The 21,844-nt window shown below is 34.3% G+C and overlaps 1 protein-coding gene across 1 annotated transcript; it reads right to left on the reverse strand.

Moving 5' to 3' along the window:
* Positions 1 to 9,151: 9,151 nt before the first annotated feature.
* Positions 9,152 to 13,990, reverse strand: LOC147076776 (uncharacterized). Its single transcript, XM_085941356.1, has 2 exons — positions 12,537 to 13,990; positions 9,152 to 9,998 (listed from the first exon to the last, which is right to left on the reverse strand). Exon 1 carries the CDS (start codon positions 13,971 to 13,973, stop codon positions 13,524 to 13,526), a length of 450 nt encoding a protein of 149 aa, XP_085797482.1. The 5' UTR covers positions 13,974 to 13,990; the 3' UTR covers positions 9,152 to 9,998; positions 12,537 to 13,523.
* Between the last annotated feature and the right edge of the window lie 7,854 nt (positions 13,991 to 21,844).

Here is a 21,844-nt window from a genome sequence, read left to right on the forward strand (position 1 = left end):
AAAAAAAGAAAAATACCAATGTGAATACCTACTTAATAGAATTGATACCCAGTGCACAAATGTGTCTTAAGGCTCTACCTCAGCTGGGGCATGGTCTAAAAAGATCGTGACTAGGCGATGCGCGGATTATGCAAATGACGCGAGCCGAACGAAATATAATTTGTCATAAAAGTTCAACATGCGTCCTTTTTATGTTATGTTTATTATTATATTCGTAATAATAATAGTTTATTCATTGACATGTTTTCTTTTTTAAGTACATACGTAAAGTTTTTTAGTCATCTTTACACGATTTAAGAATATTTTCATCCGACGCCATGACAAAACGAATCGACGTGCAGACACCTCGACTATTGCTCTCCGAATGGCAACGTGGCCGTAATTTCGTTCCACATACAGTTGAAAATTATTTGCCGTTTCACTTATGTACGCTCTTAATTTGATACTAATTATTGTGTTATCCCTCCCGATCCTACGGGATATTTTAATAGGATTTATTATATTTTATTTTAATACCAGTCACTAACAACTTACTAAGCTAGCTAAAGTGCCACTGCGTATTCTACTAAATTTTATTATTTTTGTTAAAATTTAATAATGTTTTATTTTGGGGTAAAATTTATTTTTATGACTTGCAATACCAGCATGAATGATTTATTGTAATGGCAATAAAATATAGACCTCTGCAAAAATGCCAATTCATGTTATCTATGGCCAATTCCGTTACTACTTAGTTTGATTTGATTTTCGTAAGAGTTTGTTATATTGTACGCAGAATAAAACGCAAACTAAACAAGGACGAATCTAATACAGAAGGATACCATTTCGTTTGATGTAAATGTGCAAACCAAATGGATTGAAGGTGGAAACAGGATCCCGATATCTACCTATAGTAAAAGGAAGCCGCCGTTGAGAATAATTGTATACCTACCTAGGTACGTGAGGTTTATTTCGAAATAATTATTGGTGGTTGTGACTGGTCCTTCGCCGTCTTTAGCTGTCAGTCGCCATTTTGGAATTTAGCTATCGTTTTGTCATCGAATTATTATAGTAGGTACGCAGTCCAAGAAATGATAGTATGTCGGCAAAAATTATAGGAAGTGTTGAAAATGTAAGTTTTTTGTTTGTCACATAAACATACCGGAGAATTTGAGAAATTCCGATGCCGGAACCTAACTGAAAAAAAAAATATTTTTTAAAAAACGGTACATGTTCAAACACGCGCGTTACCATGATCTTAGGGCTTGCGCAGACAGAGAGCGGTCGGAGTTCTGCGTTCAACCGACCGATGACCGCTAGCGTTCAGGGACAGCAAACAGGTGGCGGTCAACAATAAGCGTTCCTTTTGTATACAAACGTTGTAGTGACACAGGCGCTGCATAATGCGAGACCGCTATATTCCGACTGCGAGTGGAAGTGAGAAAGCACCGCTGTTGCGTACTCACTCCCCCGTGTGGTTTCGCTCTATGTTGTTTGACTGCTCAAATTCCTATGACGGGACTGGACGGGAGGTACGGCGTTCTTTGTAATTCCGGGAATAGAACTCTAGAACGCTAGCGTTCCAATTGACCGGCGCGGTCTGACCGCCGGCTGTCTACCCATACAGTATGAAGTCCATACAGTACAAAGAACGCCGAACTCCGAACGCGGAACGCAGACCGCCTGACCGCTCTCTGTCTGCGCAAGCCCTTACTCCCTTATAATTCATTTATAGTTTGTCAATTTATGGCTACGCCGTATGTTGTAGCTTAGCCACTGGGAAATGACAATAGAAATGGCGTATTTCAACAAAATACTACCTTATTCTTAGGTCAATAATTATTATAAAGCAAACATTATTCGTAGAATGTTTATCACATTTGAATGCTCAAAGACATAGCTTATAATCAATATGTTTAGAATTATCTTAAAATGTGTAAATCTTGCTTATTTTTTGAATAATAAAATTCCTAATTCTTGTCATATTTGGGGTCACAGAGATTATCAATATAATTTTATATCGTAAATATTACACTTTAATAATGTCAAGATAATTTTTACTAATGGTTTTATAAATGCTTAAAAAATTAATAAACATAAAAAATCTTAACACCACTGCACATGGATGTTCTTACTGAAATATGACTATATTCCAAAACATTAGAGCGAGAGGTTTAAAAGAATACTATATTCTGTAATAAAAATACTTTATGCAGTCATTAACTGTTTAAAATCAATATAAAGGATAATAAGACTTCAAAATTATATAAATATATCATCTACAACGTATACCCCCTTAACAAATTCACATTTTATAACGTTTGTTTAAATTTTATCATATTAAATAAAGTTTATCTTTGACTTAAAATAAAAAATATTTTTGTTTTTAATGTTTTCAGATACATTCATTCATTAATATTGTTTAAATTGTAAATTGTCAAAAAAATATCTCAAATAGCAAGCTTCGTATTTTTCCGCTAGGTGCCTCTGGTATGTAGAGGTATCGGCTTAATGTGCGCCCCTGTCTGACTTAAACATAGCTTCGTATTTTTCCGCTAGGTGCCTCTGGTATGTAGAGGTATCGGCTTAATGTGCGCCCCTGTCTGACTTAAACATAATGATACCACGATATCAGTAGCGAAGGGTGGAGGTGGGCTGTTAAGAACCGATAACAATATTCCACACTAAACTTTGTCACTCAAACGCATTTGATGTCATCGAATAAAGGCTACAATATTGTGTAGATCAGCGATTTCCAAACTAAGAGGCGCGGAGTGTTGCAAAGGGAGGCGTGAAAAGTTTCACACAATTCGAGTGCTTAAAGTCAGACAACGTTATCTACAAAAAAGTGTTTTTTTTTTTTTTTGAGATAACGTTATTTTACATTTACGGCTACATGATAGTCAAACAACGTTATGTCAATCTTTTTTAATTTTTTATTAAATCGCCAGTAAAGTTTAACGCTAACTACATAAGTTACCCTTGTTTTCATATTTTTTAAAACTATCCCTATAAATTTTAACATCATCATAAGCAAGATAAATGTACAATACACAATAAATTATAAAATATTAACATTAGGTTTTAAATAAACATTTCCCTTGTTGAGTTACAAGAATCTAAAATAACGATTTTTGGCTCTCCTGTAAAGTTGCACTTTTGTAGATAGTGTTGTTTGACACTAAGCCCTCGAATTAATGTAGCCACAGGTTTGCAGTTAGCAAATGCTTATTTTATAAAACGGTCGCTAGACATAAACTACATTAAACAGTCCTATAAAAGGTTGTTTGCAAACCTGTCTGAAAATATGGAGACTAATTTTATAATACCTCACTTCTATTATAGTACATTGTGAGGCGCGCTGGCTATCTCGTGAAAAAATGAAATAAAAGGGTCAAATCATGTTGAAATTTGAAGCAAATTTGCTTAGGAACGATAATTATGTTGTTAAACTTGTCTATTTGGTTGAAATTACCACTAATGCATTCACTGATTTAAAAAGACGAAGAGAACACATTCATAAAATATTGGAGCTTTGGAAATCAAAATTACAAAAAAAATAAGTTTTTTTTTCATCGGATTAAGAATGTCATATTGTTCGTTCATTTTTTTAAATTCATTATGCCCAGCCTAAACCAAAATATAATAGATAAAAATATCATTATATCTTTAAAATATCCAAAGTTATGTGTGATTTAATTGCACAATTTTAGATATATTATAGATAGACGAGTATTTTTTGACTATTATTTATTATGGCTGGGTTTCGCAGGGTTTAATTGAATTTTAAAAACTAACCAGCATCGTCTGAATTGTAGTGTTTTTTCAATGAAAACAAATACATATTACGACTAACAAAATTTAGTCTGTACAATTTATGTAGGATCTTAACAGCCTACATCCACCCTTCGCCCCTGGCCCATAGCCTAAACTGTTGTGGTTTGTTTTAGGCAAGGCTTAATTGAATTTTAAAAACGAACCAGCACCATCTGCAAATTGTACCTATTAGTTAAATCTAAACAAATAAGCATGGCTGACGAAGTTCAGAGTGGACTATTTATTTCGAATCTTAACAGCCTACCAATGTCCCTCGCCACTGGAGGATTATCTACTTATGAATATATTGATATTATTTTATTCAATTTATCAGGAAAGATGATGCATTTATATTATTATGGGCCAATGACATTAATATGGACGAAGCGTCTGGAAAAAAAAATGACACTCACTTTTTTGTCGGGTCTGCCGAATTGCATAATCTGTTCTAACGCCATTACAATAAAGGTGATATTGCTATAAATTCTCGATGCTTTTTGTCGGATCTGCCGAATGGCATAATTCATATTTGAATATCAATATCATTCGCTCAAATGAACATTGACACTAGAAACACTATTCTAACGCCATTACAATAAAGGTGATATTGTTATAAATTCTCGATGCGTGATATGGCATAATGGAATTTGTCACGTGACGTCTACCTATACATGTGCGAATGTCTTTATGCGCGAATTTACTTGCTAGCTACTGTACTGAGTGCATTGTCCATTAATAATGTTATTGTTATGGGCGCATTGTTTAACTATCGATTTATGCTTTTGGTGTACCTAATGAAAATTTTCTAAGCAATAATATTTTTGTTATTTTTTGCAGATTATTGGGTACGATACTACATGTACGTTGGTTGTTGGTTGGGTACCATGAGGGCTAGCAGACCATAATATGCCGCATACCTAGTTGGGGAAGTTACCAAAGTCATACTAATACGAAATAATAAGTGTTGCCGTCAGGACAAACAATGCATATTGGCGATTTACCAACGGAGGTGTTGACTGAAATATTTACCTACCTACCGTTTGGGGATATTATGACCATACGGAAGGTATGTAAAGTCTGGAAAGAGGTCTCTGCCGGTAGTCCAATTTGGAACCGGTTACGCATAATTGTGGATTGTAATGATGATAAGTCCTTCTCATCTTCTGTTAGGAAGTTTGAAGAAATATTTATCTGTGTACGATTCATTGAATTTGAATTCTTAACAGATGCAAAACGAATGAGATGCATCTTAGACAAATGCCCTAATATAAAGAAAATAAGCTTTGAGCTTTGTGACTTAAATTTAAAAACGATTAAATACATGAGAAGTGTTACTGCTTTAGAAGAAATAATAATACGCGGTTCACACCCGTATTCAAATTGTGATATAGATTTCCGCTGTCATCCTCTGTTGAAGGTATTTAAGATGACATGTAGCGCATATGTCATCTTGAGTGATGGACGTTTTAAAAGACTTCTCGCGTGTCATAAGCTCGAGCATTTACAATTGTGTGTAAAAAATATCACCCAAGAAAACATGCTAAGATTATTAGTCCAACAAAAAGACAAACTGAAGACGCTGCACATCATTACTCAAGACGCATATGATGACAGGATATTGATAAACATTTCAGAATGTCAGAATATTTTGAATCTAGAGATTAAAGATTGCTGTAAGTTAACGAATTCCGGTCTTCAATATTTAGAAAAACTACATAACTTAGAGGCCTTGGCATTGGCGAACAACACTAATTTTTCAATCAATGCTTTAATTGATGTATTTAAAAATGGAAATTTAGGGAAATTGACATATCTGAAACTGTATCATATTAAAAATGTTGACGTATCGCTGTTGGAACTTCTCCAAATCAAGTGTCCAAACATTGAAATTCTTCTTATTAAGTGTCCATTGCTCAACACCTGCAATGACAGAAAACTGCTAAAAAGAAGATGTCCCACTGCACGCGCGGATTCCTTTTAAATTAGATAAAGCCGCGTTGACACGATCCAAGTTGACTTGGACTGAGTGCACTCGTATGAGACATCTTCATATTAATTACTCCTATCCAAGCTAGCTCGGATGAGTAGGACGCGGTACGAGTAGCTTGGATAGGAGTAATTTGCATGAAGCTTTCTCATACGAGTGCACTTAGATGGCACTCGGTCCGAGTGTACTTGGATTGTGGCAACGCGGCTTAATATGCATTGTATTTTAAATGCTGGCAAGTAACAGCATATCGTTTAAGGGGGGACATGCTCGTCGAAGGTCAAAATTGAGTTTTTATTGTATTTTCAAACCATGATCCTGGACACTCCTTAAACGTTGTAGATAATCTATTTATATAATTTTGAAGCCTTATTATCCTTTATAGTTATTTTAAACATTTGATGACTGCATAAAGTATTTTTGTTACATAAAATAGTATTCTTTTAAACCTCTCGCTCTAATGTTTTAGAATATAGTCATATTTCGGTACATAACTGTGCGGTAGTGTGAAGATTTTTACATTTATTAATTTTTAAACGCATTTATAAAACCATTAGTATAATTCATTATGAGATTATTTTTGTAAAATATTCACGATAAAAAATTATATTGATAATCTCTGTGATCCCAAATTTGACAAGAATTAGGCATTTTATTATTCAAAAAATCGGCAAGATTAACACAATTGAAGATGATTCTAAAGATATTTATTATAAGCTATGTCTTTGACCATTCAAGTGTGATAAACATTTTATGAATAATGATTGCTTTATAATAATTATTGACCTAAGAATAAGGTAGTGTTTTTTTGAAATACGCCATTTCTTTTGGCATTCCTCAGTGGTTAAGCTACAATATACGGCCGTAGCCATAAATTGACAAACTATAATTAAAGTAGGGAGTAAAATTATGTTAACGCGCGTGTTTGTACATGAACCTAACCGAATTTTTTTATATTTTTTTTAAACGGTACATGTTCAAACACGCGCGTCAATATCATTTTACTTCCTACTTCAATTATAGTTTGTCAATGTATGGCTACGGCCGTATGTTCTAGCTTAACCACTGGGGAATGACAAAAGAAATGGCGTATTTCAAAAAAACACTACCTTATTCTTAGGTCAATAATTATTATAAAGCAATCATTATTCATAAGATGTTTATCACACTTGAATGGTCAAAGACATAGCTTATAATAAGTATCTTTAGAATCATCTTCAAATGTGTTAATCTTGCCGATTTTTTGAATAATAAAACGCCTAATTCTTATCAAATTTGGGATCACAGAGATTATCAATATAATTTTTTATCGTGAATATTTTACAAAAATTATCTCATAATAAATTATACTAATGGTTTTATAAATGCGTTTAAAAATTAATAAATGTAAAAAATCTTAACACCACCGCACAGCTATGTACCGAAATATGACTATATTCTAAAACATTAGAGCGAGAGGTTTAAAAGAATACTATTTTATGTAACAAAAATACTTTATGCAGTCATCAAATGTTTAAAATAACTATAAAGGATAATAAGGCTTCAAAATTATATAAATAGATTATCTACAACGTTTAAGGAGTGTCCAGGATCATGGTTTGAAAATACGATAAAAACTCAATTTTGACCTACGACTAGCACGTGGGCCGTTAAATACAGATCTCATTCATTTGATTTATCAACGCCATTATATATTAGTATTTTAAAACAATGAGACTGCCTGCTTTTATATGAACAATTATCCATTTAGGTATCTATACCTACCTAGGTACGGTTTTTCATCGGAATGTATTGTGTCATGCATTTTGTGTCATCCAAGACTACCTTTCCAGGCACTGTTCATGTGATTCAGGCTCGTAATTTTTCACATAGATCTGTTATAGGTAAATCATTCTACAATGGCACCATAGGCGTTTCGCGTATGTATTGGAATTGTTTGCTGTAATGCCCGATTTAATGCAAACAAACATTACCACTACAACTGCAAGTCGCTTTTTTCATAACTATGGTGCCACTGTAGAATGATTTACCTATAACCGGTGTGAATCTTTTCGCTTGCATAAATATTTGTATGAACTCATTTTTTACTTATAATTATGTCACTTTGTAACCCTTTGATCTTTAACCCCTCGTATAAAGTATGGATGTTTGTCACAAAAAAGAAAACGTAAAATAATAATAATTATTGAGAGTATGTGGGACGTAATTTCGGTCGCGTTGCCAGTCGGAGGAATATATTCTTAAATCGTGTAAAGATGACTAAAAAACGTTCCGCATGTAGGGGAGAGCAGGTAGGATTCGTACACTTTTTACTCTAAGCCGTATAAAAACAAAACTGTAAGATATTTTAAAATAACTTCAATGCTGCTATATATCCAATATATTTGGCTTTAATATTAGTGAAGTGTAGTTTAGATACAAATCAGCATGGCGAAGCTACGGTAACTTTTCTGAAAAATGGAAAACGTACGAAACTACCCCACACGTGGGGTAGCTTCGTACATAGTGTGGGGCACATTCGTACATAATGGGGAACCTTCGTACAGTCAAAGAAAATGCTATTTATTCAATGTAATATAATCATGTATTGAGATCAAAGCTAACACAGAATCAGCCTTCATATAATAATAATAACAGTTATTGTTTTTGAAGTGCTTATAACTACTTAGTCATAAAAACATAACACTTTTATTTATTTTTTTGTTAATAAAGGAACGAATAAATCAACATTATAAAATTTACCATTAGAGTAATAGGTCTTAATCTTATGTATTTAATAGTTGTACTATCCAACATTATACATAGATAGGTCTTTTTCGAAGCTAAATATTATCCGGGCTGTTCTTGCTGTAAAATCAGATTTTGATAGCGGGAAAACACATACCACATCTGATATGTAAACTGTTCCTTCATCTTTGGTAGTGGGAAAGACAAATTTCCAGGTATGAGGCTTCTTCCTCAAAAATAAAACTTTGTATTCAACGGGACTATATTTTTTAAGCACCTGTCCATATAAAACGGTCTTTGTTTTCTTTAACTCTACTATCACAAAGCGTTCTTCTTTGATGTTCTCTGACGTAACTGGAGTTTCATTCTCAGTATCCGATCCTTCAGACGTCTCTTCGATGGGAAAACAAAAACTTTCTCTTAAACTCATATTAGCCTCATCCTCACAATCAGTTTCATCCTGACTATCAGTATTTACAGTTTTATTTTGCCTCTTTGGTTTAGTTGTCCCTGAAGTTTTCTTCTGTCTCTTTGTTTTGGTTCTTGTATCTGACAGTAAATGTAATGCTCGCTTCATCTCCTTAGCCCTTTGTTTCCTCTCTTGCTCTTGCTTCTTCAACTTTTTTGCTTTTTCTATTTCTTCTAGTCTATTTTTTCAGGGGTATCTGTATATATTCTCAATTTTCCTGGTAGTTTTCCTGTCTTCGACTTTTTTAACGCATTTCTGTCCACTCTGGGATAAGGCCGGATAATTTCTGGAGTTATTACTCCTACAGTTGATGAAGATGCAGGCGCAATTGTAGGTGAGATAGCAAGGAGGGTGATACTGGCGCTGAGCTCCATGGGTGATCTTGTTGAGTAATCTCTGTTTCTGCAGGTAGATTTTCTGGCACATTGGCATCTTGGCCCGCTGTAGAAGTTGATTGTCCACCTTACGTGGATTCTAACGGCTGCATCTTGCATCATTGCATCTTCATCAACGTCTCCTGTTCTTGTCCCCTTTTTCACATATATTCGCGGCATGGTTCTGTAACAATAATATTTTTGGTGAACAATCTTTCTACTGCCACGCAGTTAGGAATGGGGAGCATTCGTACAGTACGAATCTACCCCACTCATAACTGCACGAAGGTACCCCAAACGGAGAAATCAACAAATTAATTGAAAATAAAAATAACCGCTATAGTTAGCCTAAAATGACTATTTACATATTAAACGAAGTGATCACTTCATAAACTATACTAAGTCACTTATAACATTCGTGCAAAACTTATATCAGTTAAGCGTGTTCAAAAGTGAATACAAAAAATACTTACGTAGAGCGAAAACATGTATCGGCGTGCTCCGTCAAAGCTGTTGGCCGCACTGATGCCCTGCCCCGCGGTTACACTATGCGTATGAGCGGGAGTCACACACACAAACGCGAGCACGCCAATGAATTGGATAGTGAAGATATCGCCACTGTACGAATGCTCCCTGTGTACGAATCCTACCTGCTCTCCCCTACTTGAAAAAGAAAATATGTCAATGAATATACTATTATTATTACGAATTTAATAATAAACATAACATTAAAAGGACGCATGTTGAATTTTTGTGAGAAAATATATTTCGTTCGGCTCGCGTCATTTGGACAATCCGCGCATCGCCTAAGTCATGATCTTTTTAGACCATGCCTCAGCTGAGATATAGCCTTAATACTATCAACCGATGGTATAGATCTCACGACCAAAGTTGAGGCGACGACAATACTCACACAGAAGCATTGTTTACACACAGAATGTTTAAATCGACTTATACACGACCTCTCACAAACAAAAGATCCATCGAAATAATCAATAAAGGAACAGCCTGTTAAAGTGTCTGGAATATTCGAAACAACAACTTAAACGCATGTTGTCCTCTTTTCGCAATAAGCACAATAAATAGGCGTAAGCAAGACAAACGGCTGTTTCTCGTAGACGTTGTGGAATGTCGGTTGCCTCAGAAACACACCAATACACAGCTTTCATATCTGTGGATCGCCTCAGTTTTCATTGCGCGACCTATACTTGATGGAATTTGAATTTAAATTCTGCTCAATCAATTACATTGGGTTTATTTGTGGATTTGAGTGTGAGTGGTAAGAATATTATTGAATATTGATTGTTTAACTAATAACTTTTAAAGATTGATGTTATATATATAATATCTCATTAGTTAACTCCATTAATTTCCAATACCATTGTTTCTAGAATGGACCTCTAGAGTGTAGTATTTTTATTGTTCAAGTACTAATGATCTACTATTAGGTTTTGATGATTCATTATAGTACGCTTGTTGTTTGATTTAATAAAATGCAATTTTTTTTAGTACTTATTCCACTTTTAATCAATAAATTAGAACCGGCTTCGTCCGCCTCAGAGGGGCATTTTCAACATGTTGAAAATGTCCCTCTTTCCACTTTTAATCAATAAATTAGGACCGGTTTCGTCCGCCTCAGAGGGACATTTCAAACCGGTCCTAATTTATTGATTAAAAGTGGAATAAGTACTACAAAAAAAAATGCGTTTTATTAAATCAAACAATACAATGCAGTTCCACCATGAATTGACAGTTAACAAAATAAAAGAAATATAATATGCTTATCGAGTGTATAATTATTAATAAGATGGGGGCTTTTACTCTTAACACTTCAACTATACATAATTTGTTTGTTATTTTTTTATTGTGACTCTTGACTTGTACCTACTTTATTGTACTGATTTTATATGTAAGTTAGAGTTAATAGTATTCGTGGTCAGTGTTTATTTGCCTTTTGGTAAGTGTACACAGTGCCTGAAGATGCCGAAAGGCGAAACCCGGGTCGCCTAAAACGACTCTAATGTAATAGTACAAAACTTAAACCATTAGAATTTAAAATGTAATATATTTATTAGGAGTAATTTTATATAAATGGTTTTTAACGCCAATGTGTTAGTTAATCCATATTATCGTGATTACAATTTTTTCTGGGCATCGTTAATTCCACATTTCGAATTGTTTGAAGTGGACGGTAAGTAGAAATATTGATCGAGTTATGATACAAGTGGTTCTATCAGGAGGCAATCATGTATAATTTGAATATGTTATAATACTTGTGCCTATTCTTTAGTTTGTTGTGGTTTTGCAAAAGTTAGAATACATACTAGATAGGTGGGAAAACTGGTCGATTTTGAAGACTAAGTATACTTACTACCAGTATAAAAAAATACTTAGTATAGAAACTTGTTCCAAAATACTTAGTAGTATTTGGAATACTATATAGACCGTTTGGTGTGTGTATGTGACATAAGTCTCATACTCAACTGGAACTAAAACCAACTCCATATTAGTATTCAAAATATCGGTTTCAATAGAATCACAAATAATACTCTGAGCTCGGCTTTTCGAAATCTCCCATTTATTATAAAATTTTAAATTTATGAGTTGTTTTTCTGTTAGGTTATAATATTCTTGTTTATAAAATGAATAACAATATTTTTTTTTTTTAAAACAATAAATTTTTTGAGCGGTTGTACTCATACCACTCATAACAAGCCTGTGCGTCATGACACCATGAGGGAATGTACTGCGACACAAAATTTATGACCTATTGTTCAACTGGCGAGCGACTCGCGATGATATCATCACAAGTTTATTGGGCCACACATACTGAGTATGGGTAGTTTCATCCGACTTGAGTACACAAACTGGTGACAGTATTTCCAACTCACCTTTAATACATACAAAAACCAAATCAACCCTACCGTCTGTATATCTCATACAAAAACTCCCTTATTCACCATCCAAAATCTATCATATAATATCGTCTCTGTTCTGGCAGAACACACTAACTGGAGAATACTAGTTTTGAGTAATTTGACTTTGAAGTTGTTAAAATGTTTGAAATGGTCTATCATGTGAGTTTATTAAGTAATCGTAAAAAGGATGACTTTAAAATAAAGACTTTATTTATTAAGGTTTCCAGACGGTAGGGGAGAGCAGGTAGGATTCGTACACTTTTTACTCTAAGCCGTATAAAAACAAAACTGTAAAATATTTTTAAATAACTTCAATGCTGTTATATATCCAATATATTTGGCTTTAATAATAGTGAAGTATAGTTTAGATACAAATCAGCATGGCGAAGCTACGGTAACTTTTCTGAAAAATGGAAAACGTACGAAACTACCCCACACGTGGGGTAGCTTCGTACATAGTGTGGGGCACATTCGTACATAATGGGGAACCTTCGTACAGTCAAATAAAATGCTATTTATTCAATCTAATATAATCATGTATTGAGATCAAAGCTAACACAGAATCAGCCTTCATGTAATAATAATTAACAGTTATTGTTTTTAAAGTGCTTATAACTACTTAGTCATAAAAACATAACACTTTTATTTATTTTTTTGTTAATAAAGGAACGAATAAACCAACATTATAAAATTAACCATTAGAGTAATAGGTCTTAATCGTATTTAATAGTTGTACTATCCAACATTATATATAGATAAGTCTTTTTCGAAGCTAAATATTATCCGGGCTGTTCTTGCTGTAAAAGCAGATTTTGATAACGGGAAAACACATACCACATCTGATATGTAAACTGTTCCTTCATCTTTGGTAGTGGGAAAGACAAATTTCCAGGTATGAGGCTTCTTCCTCAAAAATGAAACTTTGTATTCAACGGGACTATATTTTTTAAGCACCTGCCCAAGATAATTTAAACGGTCTTTGTTTTCTTGAACTCTACTATCACAAAGCGTTCTTCTTTGATGTTCTTTGACGTAACTGGAGTTTCATTGTCAGTATCCAATCCTTCAGACGTCTCTTCGATGAGAGAACAAGAACTTTCTCTTAAACTCATATTAGCCTCATCCTCACAATCAGTTTCATCCTGACTATCAGTCTTTACAGTTTTATTTTGCCTCTTTGGTTTAGTTGTCCCTGAAGTTTTCTTCTGTCTCTTTGTTTTGGTTCTTGTATCTGACAGTAAATGTAATGCTCGTTACATCTCCTTAGCCCTTTGTTTCCTCTCTTGCTCTTGCTTCTTCAACTGTTTTGCTTTTTCTATTTCTTCTAGTCTATTTTTTTCAGGAGTATCTGTATATATTCTCGATTTTCCTGGTAGTTTTCCTTTCTTCGACTTTTTAACGCATTTCTGTCTACTCTGGGATAGGGCTGGATAATTTCTGGAGTTATTAATCCTACAGTTGATGAAGATGCAGGTGCAGTTGTAGGTGATAGCAAGGAGGGTGATACTGGCGCTGAGCTCCATGGAAGATCTTGTTGAGTAATCTCTGTTTCTGCAAGTAGAGTTTCTGGCACATTGGCATCTTGGCCCGCTGTAGAAGTTGATTGTCAACCTTACGTGGATTCTAACGGCTGCATCTTGCATCATTGCATCTTCATCAACGTCTCCTGTTCCTGTCCCCTTTTTCACATATATTCGCGGCATGGTTCTGTAACAATAATATTTTTGGTGAACAATCTTTATACTGCCACGCAGTTAGGAATGGGGAACATTCGTACAGTACGAATCTACCCCACTCATAACTGCACGAAGGTACCCCAAACCGAGAAATCAACAAATTAATTGAAAATAAAAATAACCGCTATAGTTAGCCTAAAATGACTATTTACATATTAAACAAAGTTATCACTTCATAAACTATACTAAATCACTTATAACATTCGTACAAAACTTATAACAGTTAAGCGTGTTCAAAAGTGAATACAAAAAATACTTACGTAGAGCGAAAACACGTATCGGCGTGCTCCGTCGAAGCTGTTGGCCGCACTGATGCCCTGCCCCGCGGTTACACTATGCGTATGAGCGGGAGTCTTACACACAAACGTGAGCACGCCAATGAATTGGATAGTGAAGATATCGCCACTGTACGAATGCTCCCTGTGTACGAATCCTACCTGCTCTCCCCTAAAGTTTGAAATAAGGAATATTTTGGTATAACTAACTCAATATGTCATTTTTTCGAATTAGTGTCTTCTGCCAGAACAGTGACGATATCTAAATGATAAAGAGTAAGTGCAATTTGTTTGCAAAAAGTTTGACATGTCCTCTAAAACTACTTGTATTAATAATGAAATCTCAAACAGTTAAGTTGATTGACTATTCGCCTTTTATAAATGAGTCCCTAGTGTTATGGAGTTAATAATAAATAATATACCTAATAAAAAAAGTGCAGTGCAACCTAACATAACTCGCGACATAGTTTCTCGTGAAAACCAAAAGTTCCTAGAAAATATATTAAAAATAATTTAATACTTAATACATTCTGTATAGTAATGACTAGCGTTAGAATTTTTAGGTGCTAAAAAATGAAAAAAGGTATCTAAAATATGTAGATATAATTGGAAAATATGTTTCTATGTAATTATGTGCTAAAAATTGTAAGTATTACAATAAATAATGCTTCAAATTTTCGGAAGTGAATCTTTGACGATCTGATCCTAGCAAATTTTTATATGTACATGGAAAACTTCTTTCCACTTGGTTATACAGATGTTATTATTCCGTATGTAAATGAAACTATTTCTGAAGTATACAAAATTGAAACATCTGAGGCATCTGATGGATTTTCCAAAACAGCTTTAATATTCTGCAGCGTTTGAAGTTCAGTATTTTTTATTTAAAACAGTATTTAATTTTGTAGGTACTTATTTTTATTCCAATTGGTCCAGGAACATTGTCTTATTTTAGCAGCAGTATTGTTTATAATATTAATTTGCTCCACTACTTAGTGACTTTGTAGATGATTCTAACATTTCAATTGTGTTTACTAGTGTTATTGTGTTAATTAATTTTGTGTTTATGTGAAAATATTTGCTAACAAATAGCGCTTAAATGTTTCATAATTGTCTGAAACATATTGATTTTTTTGATATTTTGTTGTGGGGCCAATCAAAAAAAATATTTAAATACCTAAGAATCCTAAGCCTATTAATGACTTTTCATCGTTGTAATCAATAATGTAACTATAATAATCGTCATTATGTCTCCTGTGTAATTGTTAGCTATAACAAATAAACAAGTCTGCATGGACTGCATTTCACTCTAATCTCTGTGTTGTTAATACTTTTACTGATACATAAATACAATGTTTAATTCACTTGTGCCCCCTTCTCTACGCAAAACTCCAAAAATGAATGACTCCTGACAACCCAAACGTCAAGATACAGCCCACCGGAGTATCAGTACATGTGTGGGAATAGAGCTATGTCAGCACATAAATCCGCGACATGAGCCGATCCCAAATATATTGTTCAATTGAGGCATCTAATTCCAAAAAGCAATAAGTCCACATTTGGTCAAAATCAAGAAAAAAATACGCACGTATTCTTTGTACAATTTTACACAATATGTATTGATCTATAAATTCCAAAACCCTACGAAAAAAAATATTTTAAGTCTCGATTTATTACAAAAAGCGCCAAGTCCGTGTTTCATATTATTTAAAACTTGGTTGATTTCGCGCGTGCTTAAGTCAGCCAATAAGGGAACGTTCAATGTTGGAAATGGCGTCTCCCATGCTGTAGCATCCGGTAAACTCATGACAATGCCACAGAAATATGTGCCTTATGCGGAATAAATTAAAAAATGAGGTTCAAGTAGCGCTACGTCCAATTTTATTTTGCCTATATTTATTACATTGAAGAGTTTATCGGCTGAAACAAATTGCCATTTGTTTCTAATTGTGACATAGAATACAACAGAAAAAATAATCTCACGTTAAACCAAATAATTGAAGCTTGAAACATAAAAACGTTGTTTCCCGCAAATATCGAATTGTGGACTTGTCGCTTTTTGTAATTAGACGCCTCAATTATTAATTTTCACAGGCCGTTAGCAGTATCAATTGTCGTTTATTCAATAAGAACGCTGACTGCGTTAATAATATTATTTAATACATGAATTTCCTTAAAACACACAATTTCACATGCATCCATTTACTACGTACTAATAAGAATCATTGCCTCAATTAATATTAAAGTATTATTTTTAATATGCATTTCTCATTCATACAGCCAATGCTCATTAAAGTGGTTGACCGAAATTCATGGGATATTGAGTGTCAGCATTATTCGATTATGAGGCTTCAGTAAATAGCCCATCACAATTGAATGGAGATTCACTCAGTATCGCCGCACCTCGGGCTGAATATATCACTCCGCCTTTATCTTGCATTATTGTACTTGCATAAACCAATAAATAAACTCGTGGTCTTAATGAACACTACGAGTCTTCGCATCGTCATCCACCATCAGCTCCACGCACACCTCGAATCCCAAGCATGCATACTGTCAGAAGTCATTATTATAAGTAGTGTGATGAGGTGAAATCAATTGCCGGGCTTGTTTTAGCCGCGATGGGCGTTTATTGCTAAAGGTGACAGAAATACAAAGGTGATAGTTTTATAAAGTATAACACAGGTTATATCGCACCGTGAGTGTAAAACCAAGATATGTGCAAAAGACATATTTTGGAGATATTAGTGATTAAAGTCTTCGTTTTGTTAGGATAGAGTTTCTAAAGAAAATCATAATATTTGGTTTATATCTACATTATATTGCATGTTCTTTCAGTTACTTCACTTTTACATTATTCAAGTTCACAACTTTTGCAGTTGTTTTGCATTTAATCTTGAAATTTTTAAATTTGCAGATGCCTTGGTTTTACACTCACGGTGCGATATGGTGTAGTGGTATTTAAAATCCTTATTATATAACTCAGTCAAAAAAAAAAAAAATATAATACAATTTAATTCTATTCACCGGTTTTCATACACACCTACTATACAGAGCACAGTCTGCGGGTACTGGGCCAACGATGCACAGTATGACGACCATTGGTTGAAACCTTAGAGTCTCGGCTACCCTAAACCACTTTCCAACCCTCTAATAGGTCCTTTACAAGAGAGGATGAAGCCTTCAGGTGTTCTATGAATGCAGTTTCTATAGGCCAGTTACCTTGCCCTAGTACTTCACAGATGGCGGTAGTGATTGTGACCAGATAAGGGTTGGAGAATCGTAGAGGGCTCGGGCCGTGACTGGATTGTCGTATCGGTTCCTATTCAGATCTGAGACAAGCTGAGATTTGTATTCTTCTAAATTTAAACGTTTTATGTTGTACAGGTAAGCTTATAAGTAAAAAAAAATATTCTAATATAGGGTTGTTTTATGGGTGACACAAGGGATGCAGTTCCATCCCGATCTGTCCAATATTAATATTTATTTATAACTAGATTACAAGGGTTACGATATGAAGAAAACATCAAAAAAAACAAAAAGGAAATAGATAATTAACTCGATGGTATCGGGTTTACAGGAGCGTGTCTCAGCTAAGCAAGATAGAGAATTCAGGCAGATGGCAGTGTTTTGCAGACCGAAGCAGCGAAGTTTAAAATAAGGTTACAGAAGTGACACACAATGTTATTACGGTGATAATATTGCCGATCTTAAGCCCAGGTAACTCAAACAAGGGGTAGTATTATTAAATACACATTCTTCTTTCTTTTTCTTTCGACCATGTCCGATCCTAATATGATCATATGGGCCTCCACAGAGTGGAGGTTTGTATTGGCAGATTTTTGTTTTTACGAGAAATGGATGTCAGCAACTTGCTCAACTTATTAGGTCCATACTCCGACTCATACACAAATTGAAAAAACAATATGTGTACTTGTCAGACCCAGGATTCGAACCTGGGACCCACAACTCAATAGGCCAACGCTTAAGCCCCGCGGCTATACGTTACGGTAATTACCCACTCACTTAATGGTTATATTGTGATGGAATAACACTATATAACCATACCCACGATATAACCACACATCTTTGTGATTTTTTCAGGCCTTTGTATTTCTGTATTTGCCTCATTGCTACTGTAATAATTTATTGTGCATTGTAAAATTTTGAAACTTTAAAAGTAATAGAATATTATAAATGACTTGTGATTTTCATATGTGCCACAACTCAGGTCTGCTCTCGATCTTGCAGTACACGAACACTCTGGCCCAAATGCAATTGTCCGATTACAGTAATGCCCAAAGACAAGCGGATTTGATCCCAATCGATTCGACAAATTCTTTAGGTAGCGTTTTACTATCCGGGAGAGATCTGCGAGGTTCCAAAAGTCCTTCTGGTAAAAAAGCGATCTTTTTCCAATGTTTATATCAGCGATTTCCAAACAGGGAGGCGCGAAAAGTTTAACACAAATGCAGCCGCAGGTTTGCAGTCTGCAAATGCATAGTTTATAAAAAGCTTGAGGGCCCAGGCATAAAGGTTCAAATAGACTATATTATGAAGATCGGGCACATATATGCTAAGAGCGATTTAGTGTCTATGATCATATCTATGCCATTCCGACATATTATACATACATATTGTATGACAGCTATGACATCGTATTTACACCCTGTGACACAACGCCAACATAAGAAACGGGTTTTTCGGCATTTATATGACCGATTGTCATAGAGTCTATTTGAGCCATAACACACATCACAAATTTACTCGAATAGCTAAAAAAAAGTCTAAGTAAAAGGCGCTACTTTGTTTCAGGACTATTAAATATTTTAAATTTTTGTGCTTTGCAATTATTTGATGTGATACCTATATGATTGCTATACTTATATGATAACTCCCATGTATAATTTAGGAAACACTACTTAACCTCAGCGATAGGTAGGTGGGCCCCCCAAAGATCCTGGCCTGGGGGCCCGCTTCAGGATGTGGGGCCCATGATAGAATCCATTTGTCAATGAACAATGATGAATTTGGATTGACTACTATTGAAAAGGAAAAATTGATAGAATTATCATTGAAACAAAAACCCTAGTTCAATTTTGGTTGAATCGAAGTAAAGAAAAATATAATACTTTGTCAAGAAAACCAATGCAAGTTGTAAGTAAAGTACTGCTACCATTGATACGTAACATTATATTTATGCGAAACGGGATTTTCTGCGTTTAGTAGAAGAAGATCACTTTGTTCTATTAAACAAGCACATCTATCGCATAAAATATAAAGTAGGTAATTTAAAAATGAATATAATATTAGTAAACCTTGTTTATTTTTATAATTAAGTTTTTTTTTCATTTTTATATTAGTAAATTTTTGGCTATTTAAAAAGGTGTCTGCATTATTTAATTAAATACAGGTGGGGAGGCGCCAAGATTAATTTTTTTTTAAAGGGAGGCGTATTAACATAAAGTTTGGATACCACTGGTTCTAATGGAGAATTAAGTATAATTATTCAGTTGTTAATTCGAAGTATCTCTTTTTTTATTAAATTATGGTAGATATTTAAAAATAATCATGGTTCATTTGGCATTTATTAAAGTTATTGCGCTTTCCCTTTCGCATACAGATATGATCAGTGGGCATAGGGCAGTGGCGAAGGGTCGGAGGTAGACTGTTAAGATCTGACAAATAGTGCATAAGTAGGTACTAAACTTTGTCAATTAAAATGTATTTGTTTTCAATGTGTAGTTACAGTTTAGTTAATTTTTAAAATTCAATTGAACACTGCATATCTAAGTTATAGTAGATGATAGTCAATAAATGTTCATTTATTTATAAAATATATACAATTATACCATTCAACCATACAATATAAGATTAGATATTTTATAGATAGAAGATTATCTTTGATCTATTATGCTTTGGTTTAGGCAGAGCTTATTAAATTAAAAAAAAAACCTTCTGTAATATAAGCGTTGGACTATCACGCCGTGGGTCTCAGGTTCGAATCCTGGGTCTCACAAGTACGCACATATTGTTTTTCAATTTGTGTGTGAGTCAGGGTATGGACCTAATAGGCTGAGCAAGTGGCTGACATCCATTTCTCGTAAAAAACAAGATCTGTTAATACAAACCTCTACCCTGTGGAGGCCCATATCGTTGGTCCCTATTAAAAAAGTCGGATCTGCAAAATGCTATTTTTCAGTACGAGCAATCAAAGATGTTTCATCAAATATCCTTTGTGACCTATTGCTTGCCATAATGAATAAAAATACGGGTTATAGAAACTTTTCTAAACGTTTATAAAAACATCCCTCTGTCCGGTGAACATAGCAGCAACTGTCAGATCCGACGCATCTTGCTCACCCACGCCCAGCCAACAATGTCGGTTGGTAAGAACCGACATTGTTATTCGGACACTCTCGGTAGATCCGTCATTTTTAACTTGAGTATCTCGAAATTTTTCAAACAAACAAAATAAACTGTGATTGCGGTATAAATGTTTAAAGTGTTTAAATAACTTTTACGTAATAATCCGAAAATGACAAAATTTCAGAACCGACTTTTTTAATAGGGACCGACGATATTATCCTATTAGGATCGGACATGGTCGAAAGAAGAAAGAAATATGAATCCATTCTTAATTCAACGAAAACAAATATTATGTTTGGCTGAAAAAGTGTGCAATATTTTTTCGGACCGCCTATAAACTATTGTGGTTTGGTTTAGGCAGGGTAATTAAATTTGAAAAACTAACCAGCACCATCTACAAATTGTATTTTTAGTACAATGAAAAGAAATAAGTTTGACTGACAAAGTTTAGTGTACATTATTTATCAGCCTACCTACATCCCTCGCCACTGGTATAGGGTAAGTATACTAAAGTCAAAAAGATTTCCTTGAAAATATAAATAGATTTTAAATGGGTAGCTTCATAGACATTTTAAAATAAAATATAGTTTTTATTTTGTAATATGTTTTAAATGTTTATTTGTAAAAAAATCTCTTACATCTATATAAGATAATACAAAATGGTTACTTGTCTTAATGATAAGTACACTAAATTAATAATTTGTGCAAAACCAATCCATCGTGTCCGGAAATTTGTACCTAAGTATGCAGTTCACCGTGAAATGTTGTACCGGAAATATATGGTCATTTATATTAAAGATCTTCCAACCTCTGTGGGTCGTATAGTATCAAAATTCATATCTAAATAAAACACGGTTCTTGTCTGTTTGCAGAAAGTAGCCAATATACTGGATTATTTGTTAGGTTAGGTTTTCATTCTTGAAGGAACTTTATTGTCTGCAATGCTCCACAAACAACCCACGGGGTTGGACCCACGTTGGAAAATGGGAACTGCAGAATAAAAATGAACCACGGGTTGGAAGAGCTGATTGAACAGCAAACAATCATAAGATACTGTAAGTCGCAAAGACTACGATGGGCGGAACATGTGGAGAAAATGCCTGAAGTTAGAGCGCCAAGGATCATGACGAAGTGGCTACCCCAACGGAAGAGACCCAGAGGCCATCCAAGAAGGAGATGGGCTGACGCTGTAGA

Source organism: Rhyacophila brunnea, unplaced genomic scaffold (genome assembly GCF_057557595.1).
Source record: "Rhyacophila brunnea isolate RB1 unplaced genomic scaffold, BYU_Rbru_1.0 scaffold_13, whole genome shotgun sequence".
Lineage (NCBI taxonomy): Eukaryota > Metazoa > Arthropoda > Insecta > Trichoptera > Rhyacophilidae > Rhyacophila > Rhyacophila brunnea.